General features: G+C 40.6%; 1 protein-coding gene across 1 annotated transcript in view; it reads right to left on the bottom strand.

Moving 5' to 3' along the window:
* The window catches only part of DROSHA (drosha, ribonuclease type III), a 71,420-nt gene extending 61,177 nt beyond the window's left edge, over positions 1–10,243 (bottom strand). The window contains exons 1-5 of the mRNA XM_010133679.1: positions 9,383–10,243; positions 6,052–6,144; positions 4,884–5,115; positions 3,867–4,008; positions 970–1,124 (exon numbers count right to left, since the gene is read on the bottom strand). Coding sequence (XP_010131981.1) covers positions 970–1,124; positions 3,867–4,008; positions 4,884–5,115; positions 6,052–6,144; positions 9,383–10,233 — 1,473 coding nt within the window. The 5' untranslated portion in view covers positions 10,234–10,243. The remainder of the gene's footprint in view (positions 1–969; positions 1,125–3,866; positions 4,009–4,883; positions 5,116–6,051; positions 6,145–9,382) is intronic.
* Between the last annotated feature and the right edge of the window lie 1,291 nt (positions 10,244–11,534).

Raw genomic sequence — 11,534 nt, 5'->3', positions numbered from 1 at the left:
GCAGGAAACTCATAAACCACCCATTCCTGAATCTATTCATCTTACAGTTATTCCATTTATTTTTATTAAGTTAATATGCTGGTCTAGAACTTTACTTTGAAGTGTGCCCAAGAGCTACACAATTTTTTCAGTTAAATATCTAGACAGTTCACTAATTTTGTTTTCCACGCAAATACAAAAACTGCTAGCTATGCTCAGTCAAATTATTATTTTTTTTAACCAGAAGCATAAATACAAGTCTATAACAGAATATTCAACAGACCTTTGAATTATCAGAGTGTCAATAGGCATTGCAGTATGTTTTCACGTCATGATTTGTGGCGTGCTAAACTCATGCATCACATGAAGTGCTAGAAAAATAAATTTACTAAGGAGCCATTTGACAATGAGTTAGAACAGATTGCAAAATATTTAAGTAAGAAAGATGAAGATGGTAAATTTGCAAACAAAAACTAGCTTTCTGTGCAATGTATATATTCAAAACAACACTTCATGAGCTCAGCAATTACATTTAATGAGAACTATAATCTCCATGCAATTATAAAAGAAGCATTAGAGAAGAAATTAGAAGCACAAACTATGTATTTAAAACATTATTTATGATTATCATGAGCTGAGAGCTTTTAGGTGAAAAATTCGTAAAAGACATAAACATGTTGCCTTTTCTCCATCCCAGAATTCATCTGTGTACCTTTACCTCAGGGATAAGAGGACAGAATTAGCAATTTAGGTTTTATTACCAGTGACAGACACGATTCCAGACAAATAATCCCCAGGATTCACGAGCTGGAACTACACCCTTGAAATCAAAAGTGAAGTGCTTTGAAGAAGCAGAGAGAAAAGAGGTAAGAGGGGTAAAAAAATGCATATTGAAATAGATGTCACTCAGAATGTTTGACAACAATGCAGAATTTACAGTCTACAGGGGAGAACGACTTTCAGACAAGATACTTTTTCCTCTCGCCATACCTGTCCTGGATCGTTGTACCACAGTTCGTCATGGAGACGATCAGGGTGGGCTTTTTTGCGCTTAATTTCTGCAATAACGTCAAAAACATCTGAATCCGAACTGCTAGAGCAGCTGCTGTCATCTTCTGAGTCACATTCTGATTCACTGGAGCTCTCTGATTCACATAAGAAAAATAAAGTCAGCTGAAAAACACCTTCACCACACTCTCTTCTCCAACAGCAAAGCATTCTCTAACATGACATAGCAACTGTGACATACTGAAACTTGTCAAAGTTCTGCATGACATTCACACAAACAAAAAGAGACAGCAACTGCATTTTTAACCAAAAACGATGGCAAATGTTGTGGATATTAGATGCCTGTAACAACAGCATCTGCTTGTACGCGTGAGAGAGCATTGTTTGGCTGCCCAGGAGCACCACTGACCAGTTGCGAAAGAACAGGTTCAGTTACCTGAGCTATAACCAACACAAGTTTACTGAAATGTTAAAAAAGAAAAAAAAAAGAAAAAAGAGAAAAAGAAATAAAGAAGATAAAAGAACACACATAAGTTCACCAGCATGAGCTAAACAGAACCTCCTGTTGTTTAAAAGTTAATTCTGCTTGCTGTGAGCAAAATGCTTACGCCTAGTTCCATTTTCGCTAAAAATGTTCCTGTCTGTAGCAGGATATTGTCTGTTTAAGAGTTTCAAAACACCACATATATACAGAATTATTACAGAACATGCACTGTTAGGCTCCTTTTTAAAAATCAATTGTTTCTAATAAATCTACTAACACATATTAGAAACCGCAGACAAGAAGAAAACCTGGAAACTACTAGCAGAGTGAATCCAGTCTTAAGTTTCCTGGAAGCCCTGCTCTGTGAGTTATCCTCTTTATTCTTTTTTTCTTAAAAAAAAAAAAAAAATTATTAACTGAAAAAGTTTGCTCAGGTATCAGAGGGAAGAAAAATGCTAAAGAAAAAAAGAACAAAAGATGGTCTTAGACTTACTGTCTCCTTTGTGGTCTTGTCAAAGTCATGTTAATATGTGTCTTTAAATAAAAGCCTTCATAGCCTAGACATACACCATGATGCGGTTAGGGTTTATTATTCTTGGAAGGAGAGACGCAGCATTTATCCATTTCTAAGTTTTGACTTATAAAAAACTTACTACTAACCTGCCAGTGCTTTGAAATAATGTTACACTACGGTTTAAAATATGTGTGTTTATCGAATACAAGATTCTCTTCAGTTAAAACAAAAAGGAGAGAGAATATAACTCGTAAAACGTCTCATTTGTTTCTTCTTTTTAAATCAAGATGTATTTTTATACAGTCCGTAATTCAGAGTAAGGTGTTACACAAACACTTGAGCGTTAAGAGTTCTCTCACAAACATTAATCTGTTGCATAAGTCTAACTTTAGGTGCAAAATAAGTGTGGGACCTGTAAGAGTAAGTTGGAGTTCTTAAAAAAAACAATGCAGAACTTTCGGATTTCATGTCTTGAAATCAGCCTTTCATGAGTTACAAGTGCTCTTCGAGCACACCCATACACCACTACAACACACAGTTACTGCTAACAGAAGGCAGAACTGAGAGTTCAAAACAAGGCAAACTATTGGACGCTACAGAAGCAGGGCTGTGGGAGAAGCTGGCACAGACACCAAGTCAGCTGAGGGAACTAGTGCAGACAAAGTGCCTTGAGGACCTCCAGAAAGAGTGGAAAAAGAAACACAGGTAAGTTGCTCTTGGCCCCATCATATTTTAGCTTGGATTGGCAAAGGAATTCTTTCTGCAGAGATCTGAGGAAGTGAAGCTTTACACTGGTATGTTGAATGTAGCATTTTGTCCTTGCTTCATCCACATGAAAGTATAGCTCCTGAAAAACCCTACAGCTAACTTAGCTCGCGATTCTTGAGTGAATTTAAAAATGTGCAAATCTGCTGTTCAAAAAACCCCCCAACCATAAAAAGGTGTTTCCTTTACAAAAGTGAATTCACATTTTATTTAATCTGTTTTTTTCTCTATTGTGTTTTTTTACACTGCCAGCTTGTAACTGACCATTAAATACCTGTATTTCAACTTTAAAATTTTTGATATGTGATTTTTAGAGTTACTAAGCTCAGATATGAGTCTGAAGCAGCTCAACAGGACAACATGAAGCATCAGTCAAAAAACAAGCCCAACCGAGTATCTAAATTAATGTGATATGACTAGGAATTTCTTGAACTAACTCAACTGACTGAAAAAACACACTATAAAACACTGAAATGCTGGAAGTTTAAAAAGATCATCTAACAGTTCTCACAAAAAAAAAAAAGAAAAATAGCTTTCGCTGACTTCCATGTAGACAAATTGCTATCAAAATGTACGCCCAGCTGTGCCTCCCCAATCAGCCAGTGTATCCCCAATAACTGATACAGCTAGCAGACTTATTTCATTGCAAGAAGATCCATATGAGCGGTCCGTGACAATGCAGATAAACTGTGTTTTGAAAACTGATACTTCTGCATAAGAAGAGTTGAACAACCAAACTACATCCAGAAGAAAGATGAACTAAGTGCCACAACAAGCAGCCATATGAGTTTACCACCATACTCTTGCTTTCTTTTTAGAAATGTACGATCAGGTGCTCCTCAAAGCCTCTTGCGTGCCATGCTTTGGCCTACCTGATAATGCTCAGGGTGCTTACATGCCATGGCAGAGAGTTCAGCCTAAGGCAGTGCTGGATACTCACCTTTTTCCCTCAGGCTTTCCGAGTAAAGAATCTATCTCAGTCAGAAGCAACAGTGAAACTCCCATGGATATGCAATACAAAAGGACTTAAAGAACACATTTAAATACAGTCAAGTGCCAAAAACAGGTTAACTACAGATTATTCTATTTCAGAGCTTTGTCAACATTTCTGCCTACCTAAATCTTCATCCAGTTTGGTCTTTGGTGGCTCCCATGGTGGCCTGGCTGCTTTGGCTTTTGCCTGTCGCTTTCCTAACTCCTCATCAAACTTTTCATACAGATCTCGTAGCTTGCTTGTTCCTACCACAGTAGAGTCCCCCTGTTAATTAAAAAACAGACAACAATAAAAAGACAGTGCTGAAATAGCACACAAACATAACATGCATCAGCGTTTCATGATAAAAAGCAAGAGGGGGAAAAGACAGATTGTGAAGTTCAATGAAACATGAAAAATACTTGTTAAGGCTTTAGCATACCATTACATTACTCCACCAAGAGAATCAGCAGAGAAATTACTCCATTTGTGGGTGCATTATCATGAAACCTTTGGCCTAACAAAGCAATACTATGGCTAAGCATATTTAGTACAGCTCAGCATTTATTTTTGACAGGTTCAGAAGAAACAGGAGAAATAACTGTAAAAGCATTTTGAAATTAAAAAGTATTTTATCACAGATAACAAAACCCAACTCATTTTGTTGCCTGCTTTGAATCACCATGAATTCACTCTTCGTGTCATTCTTAAAAAGAACCAAACCCAGAACCAACCACAAACACAAAAACCCCCCATAAAAACCCCAGAAACCTCCCCTCCTCTACCACTACTCTACCAGCAAGTGCAAAGAATCCTGACTTCTTGCTTCTGTACAAAATTTCTCCAAGGCTGTGGGAATACACTGCTTGAGGCATCTTTGCTCAAATACAGGACTAACAGAAAAAAAGGAACACCCTTCCCTCCTGGAGCTAAAAAATTACTCCTCTTCCATGTACAACAAATCTGAACAAAAGAAACTGATGAAAATAGGGAAGAATACCAACAAACAAAGCTCTTAACAGGGTTAAAAGACTTGACATGGTCAGAAGGATTAAATAACACAAAATGTAATTCTCCTGAAGGGTTCATATTAATCAAGTAATCAAAAAGATCAATAAAGGACTGTGTCCAGTAATTTTGGAGTTCTCTCACAAACATACCACTTGATCCATAGGGTCATTGGAATAATAGCTTTCAGAATGGGTACAGCGAACCCAGACTGGCTTAAGTAATTCCTCATCTTCCTCTTCGTTTTTCTCAGACACATTCTCCTCTGACTCTTTGTCTTTGATAGTGGTATAATTTTTCTCTTTGCTGGAGCTCTGGTTCTCAGACCACCTTTCTCTGTCCTCTTCCCATCGGGGTCTCTTTCTTTCTCTGCTTGGAGACCGGCTTAGTGGGAGACAGCAAACAAGCAATTCTCTTTATTAGTGACAGTTTTATAATGAGAAACAAATAGTCTGCTTCAGATCAGTACATCATTCTATCACATACCTTTTCCTCCTTTTAACCATAAAGAGTATTTTGTAGTTCTGACCTACTATAAATAAATGACTGAAAAGTGCTTTTGTATTTTAAACCTTACTCAAGAATTAGAATGAAAAAATGTTATTTTAAAATTAAAATTCCTACTTGCATTCTAGGTGACTTTCATTTAATTTTGTTCCAAAGTTGAAAACTCATCACTAAAAACTAAAAGTTTTAAAAGTCATTCACAACTAAAAGTTACAGTATAAAGAAGTTTTAATACACACCCCTCTAACTGTCTGCATGAGAAAAGAATGAAGGTTTTATTAGAAGAATTGTACAGAATCCAAACTGCTTGTGCTACTCTGACTCCAGCATTCCTTCGAACGACACAGCCTGTGATATTCCTTATGTATTGCAAGACTAATGCTCTCAAAAGCTGACTATAGGAAAACTACTTTTTTTTAACCTCCTCTGCCTATAAAGTCAACGATGTGCACTGATTTCAACGATCCTGGATTCAGAAGGAAAGGAGCATGAATACAAAAAAATATTTAAAAAGCTCCTGAAAGATTATCTAAATGTAAAATGACTTTAAATAATCTTGGTACTCTACAGATGTAAGACTTTACTGATGTAAGAGGGTGAAGCCACCTCTCCAGAGATTAATCCTGTTTCTAACTCTACAAAGTCTTGAGGTAACTGACATTTGCATGTATAAGCAGATGGTTATAAATTAAAGACATTCATCTTTTCTGAGTTTCGAAACAGGCACCTATGCACCTATATCTACACGCAACCTCACACATGTGGATGCACAGAGTCTCAAATAAACAAGAGACCAAGGGCAACCTTCCTTACCTTCCTGCTCTCTTGTAATCTTTTTTGTAGGACCTGTCTGGTGATGGTGATCTCCTGCTGTCACGGTGTCTATGCCTGTCCCTCTCCCGCTCCCTTGGAGAATAGAAAACATAAGTTAAATGAGAAATCTTGCATTTCATACATGACAAACCTGAAAGGGGCACAGAAGCAAGCTGAGATCATGTTATGCAAAACGATACGTGCATGATCACTGCTAGAACCCAGACATTCTTAAAGCCAACCTACAAGAAATTTCTTGAAGGTTATCACCTACCTCCTCTGCCTTTGTCATAAAGCTGTTTATATAAATACAGCAGTTAATTAATACCATACAGGGGTAATGTCTATTAATTCACCACAGGACTTGTTGCCGTTCTTCCTCTCCTGTTACAAATGGCAAGCAGTAAGATTATTGTACCTCTAACCATTTTTAATACCTCAAGGAAGGGAAACAAAACCTATTCATTGCACTATAGCTTTGTAAGCATAGCAGTCATTCAAGTGTCTCAGGCAAGCCCTCTCTTCCGAACAGCCACCTCAAGCACACACAAAAAACTGACAGACTCAGAACATCTGCATCATGATGAAACTATGAATCTCATCTACAAAACTCAATGTCCACATACACATGAAGAACTTGACCACTCAAACATATTTCTGGGGCAAAAAAGCTTTAAATTAACTAAAGCCTTGGGGAAGAGTGGCTGGAAAGCTGCCTGGAAGAAAAGGATCTCTGGGTGTTAGTCAACAGCAGCTGAATATGAGCCAGCAGTGTGCCCAGGTGGCCGTGAAGGACAACAGCATCCTGGCTTGCATCAGCAATAGTGTGGCCAGCTGGAGCAGGGAAGTGATTGTACTTGACACTGGCGAGTCCACACCTTGAATACTGTGTCCAGTTTTGGGCCCCTCACTACAAAAAGGACATTGAAGTGTGTGTCCAGAGAAGGCCAGTGAAGCTGGTGAAGGGTCTAGAGAACAAGTCTTATGAACAGCAGCTGCGGGAACAGGGGTTGTCTAGCCTGAAGAAAAGGAGGCCAAGGGGTGACCTTATCACTCTTTACAACTACCTGAAAGAAGGCTGCAGCGAGGTGGAGGGTCAGCCTGTTCTCCCAAGTAACAAGTGACAGGATGAGAGAAAACAGCCTCAAGTTGCAGCAGGGGAGGTTTAGGTTGGATATTAGGAAAAACTTCTTTGCAGAAGGGTTGTCAAGCACTGGAACAGGCTGCCCAGGGAAGTGGGTGAGTCACCATCACTGGAGGTATTAAAAGACATGCAGCCATAGTGCTCAGGGACATGATTTAGTGGGGTACTTGGCAGTGATGGGTTAATGGTTGGACTCAATGATCTTATGGGTTTTTTTCAACCTAAATGATTCTATGAAATACAGCAAAGATCACTCAGGCAGTTTTCATACCCTTCTGACAACTCATTAGTCCACAATCACTTGTGTATGTGTCAAATCTCCTAGTAAATGAGTCTGTTGATACAGAAGTAATTATAAATACATAACTCAACTGGTTTGGTGGACTAACAAAATGAGTCAAGATTATTTATGAACATACATACGTATGTTTCTATACACATAACATGAAATAGAATGCCAACTTAAAAGGCAAAAAATTCATATAAATTATCTACTTTCCCCACACTTGTTCATCCTTCTCTGCCTGTGCCTTGTTCAGACTGGGATTTCCATCTTCAGAGAGAGTATATTCTCATGCTATTTGTTTTGCTTGAGAGACCAATGCCGTGCAAAACACACAGCAAGGCTGACAAACAGTTCTCATTAAAATAAGCAACTACATTGTCAAGCAGAGCTGGAAGATGCTGGCCTGAAGCAATAATCCAAAAAAAATTAGAAAGAACACGCATTTTCAAAACTTCAAACTGAACTAAAACCTAAATAACAAATTGTGAAATTACACGGCAAATTCTTGAGTCACCTACAAAAGACAGAAAATTCCACAAGCTTGTCATATGAGAGGCCAGTGCTTTAATGCCACCTGCATTCACGTTTAGGAAAATCCTCTTTTGGAAATCAAAGTAAACTTACTGCATCTGAGGTTTGGGTCGATTTCGGTGTTTTTTTGGTTTTGGTTTTTTTTTTTTTTGGTTGGTTGTTTTTTTTTGGAATACAGCTGTCTAAAGTTGTGCAATTAGATCTCTGCATATCTGAATCATATAATTTCCATAGGCACTATGTATAAATTCATGTCCACATGACATGAGAAAGCTCAGAGCTTCTACAAGAAGAGTATGTGATCCAGGTGCCCTGATAAATATTCAGATACTTATGTTTCCAGTATCTCTCTCTGAATATTCTGACCCAGATCATTTGACACAAAGAGCCAACAAGAGAGTAAATCTAAGACATCTGAAAGATTTAACTGTTGTGTTTGCTCTAAAACACAACACAGCAAACCACATCAGGTCAGCTCATAATTTGCAAGCTGTTTGTGTCTATGAAGCAGAGGGACTAAAACTTCACAATACATCCCAAAACAAGCAGTCCACGCTCATCCACCTGAGTCATGTCAATGTCACCTACGACTTGCCTATTTCTTTTAGCTGGTGGATGCTAATTTTCACCTCAGTCCTCTCTTGAGATCACAGCCTAGCTTGATGAGGTCTTCATCTTGAACAGAATCCCACAGGTAGGTTTAAGTACCCACTGGCAGGTGGGACACTGGCAGGTCCCATCAAGTCTGCAGACATCTGCACTGATGTCCCATGAGGATGAGAACAGAGCAGGATGAAGAACACTGCACAGTATGCTTTTCACTAAAACATCTCACTGCAGGATTAGATACATGCGCCTACGAGACTATAAACCCCGCCAAGTGCCGGTTTTTTACAAATAGAGGGGTTGCTCAAACAATGACCCTTCCAGTAGCACACAGAACCCTAACTGGTACCTAAATCTTGAAACTTGAAGTACTGGGACTTATCTATTTGTAAGGATCAACTTTGGGAACAGTCTTCTGCCCAAAGTTGGGCCAGCTCTACTTTCCTGTCACACATGCATAAGTTTCTATGGTAAATACCCATGAGAGCAGAGCACTACTCAGCAACCCACTCAGTTTTCAAATGAGAGCTTCTTCGCTTCCAGCTCTTTGCACGGACTAGGGCAACAAGTGTTCCAGCAGAAATGAGGCAGAAGCAGCATACCTGAAAGGTGTCAAAACAGTAGCTCTTTCCATCAGACCTGAGCACGGGCTACCTCCCGAGCCAGAGAGCCAAACGAGGGTGAGGGAAGAATATTGATGCAAACAAATACTATGGGACAATGATGACAGCTCTCCCTCTGCAGGCAGAAATACCTTAGGTTACCTGTTACGTTCATAACTTCTGTGATGAGGCGATATCCTTCCTCTGTCATAATCTGTGCGATGCCGACTGCTTTCCTGCCTTCTCCTATCTGGACTACGGCCTCGATCCCGACGATCCCCATGGTTAGTGGACCGATGCCTGTCACCGTGGATGTGACTGTGTTCCCGATGTCGGTGCTCATCATAGTGCTTGCTTCTGTCTGGTGACCGTCGATCGCTTTGTGACTTCTCTCCCTGATACTGACCCGTGTGCCGAAAATGGCTGCTGCCACCACTGCTGTTGGTGGTGCTGCTCTGGAAGGAGCCAGAGGCATGCTGATAGCTACTGAAGTTAGGTGGTGGGAAGGACTGCTGTGAATACCCTGTGGAGTACACAGGCTGGTAGCTGACTTGCTGTGGTATGACTGGTGGAGGGGGAGGATGTGGTACTGCAGGAGGAGGCATCATGTAAGGAAAGGTGCTTTGCCCAGCAGGAGTTCCTGGCACAGGAGTGTTGCTAGGATTTGGCACTGGTGGAGGAGCAGGAGGGAAACATGGAGGCACCGGGAAGCTCTGCCTCATCTGGTGGTTTGGAAATGGTGGCCTCATCGGACACTGGCTGATGGGATTCTGTGTGGAAGGGGGCACGGGAGGAGGATAGGGCACAAAGTCTGGCCTGGGAGGCATGTAACTGGTGGTTGGAGGGTTTGAATAGGTTGTTGGAGGGGCAGTTTGCTGGTCATACTGGTATTGTACAGAGGGCTGTTGTGGATGAAGCTGCCGTAGGTTCTGAGGGCGGTAGGTCTGTGTTGAAGTTCTTGCTCCTGGTCCCCCCTGACCACGAGGACATCCTCGCCCAGAATGGAAAGACATGGCTCACCTTTAATGAGGAAAACAAAAGTCCAGTGTCACACAGTTCTGTATGATATCCTTAATGCATTTGCAGGATCTACTCCCAAAGCACTAAAATCACAGATACTGCAGTTTCCTTCAGCAGAAGCAGTGAACGATGTCCACCAACTTTCACCGGAAGCTTTGTGCTCCTCAGAACCCTAGTACAGGTCATTTACACCCCTTTCACTCCTTTAAGCCTCTAATCCATGAAAGGACTTGGATTGCTCAGAGCACTGCTCTCGGCTGCGCTCTAATGCCAGCGCTGCAAAAGACAGAGCTTGCAGAGAGACAGCCAACAATTCCTGGTGAACTGGAGGAAGAAAGAAACGAAGGGGGAAAGGATTGACATCAAGAAGGAGGAATCAAAAGGACCCTAAGTCTCTCCTTACACACACAAGGCTTAGTAGCAGCCACTGGAATTGGTGACAGGGTCACTCATTCCCTCTCCAGCACGACCAAAGGCCAAAGTGAGAATCTTGCATTTCGAGGGGGTATCAGCCATGACGGTAAAGCCACTTGTTCCTTCCAGTCACCCAGTCTAGTAAAGGCTCTCAAAGAGAAACAACAGGGCAGGGAGGAGGGGTAGAAGTCCATTCCCATTATTTTGTCTAGGAATGGTGCAACCTTTTAGCATTACTAATTCTAATCCCTTAGATGTTGGAACATTTGTGCTTTAGCTCTCCAGTCATGATCTCACATACTCAGGCTTGTATCAGAAAACTGTTTTATACTTTGCTGACACTTACATACACATTTTATTTATTAAACAGGCTGGGCTGAACTCATATTACCTTAAATTAAAGCAAAGGCTGCTGAGCCATGAGGCCTTGCTTCAAGCACATTTCTTTTTAACGTGTCATAGCATTCAAACGAAAGGTTTTGTTTATCAGCTCTAACCTCTTAAACAGCTCAAAGACTGCCCCAACACCAGAGAACTGCTCTGGTTCTACCGTCTTGATTTCACTGCTTCAGAATGCACAGAATCACAGCTAAAAAAAAATACACGAAATTATTTTAAATTCCCGAATTGTTTTAAAGTCTCTCTGCTGCAAACTTTGTTTGCATTCAATTTAAGTAAGTTCAAAAACACTGGAAAGGACACGCTCTCCTTTTCTCATCACCTAGAAGAGGACATTTATTGTGCCGGTGGAAGCGTTACACACAACAGTAACGCAGGTTCCTTAAATAACACCGACAGAATTCTCCGCTCCCTGCAGACACACAGCCGAGAGCAACAGGGCACTGACGGCGGCCTCCAAAGGCCACCGAAAGGTCGGCAG

This window comes from Buceros rhinoceros, unplaced genomic scaffold (assembly GCF_000710305.1).
Source record: "Buceros rhinoceros silvestris isolate BGI_N320 unplaced genomic scaffold, ASM71030v1 scaffold7723, whole genome shotgun sequence".
NCBI lineage: Eukaryota > Metazoa > Chordata > Aves > Bucerotiformes > Bucerotidae > Buceros > Buceros rhinoceros.
This window is presented reverse-complemented; position numbering and strand designations above follow the sequence as displayed.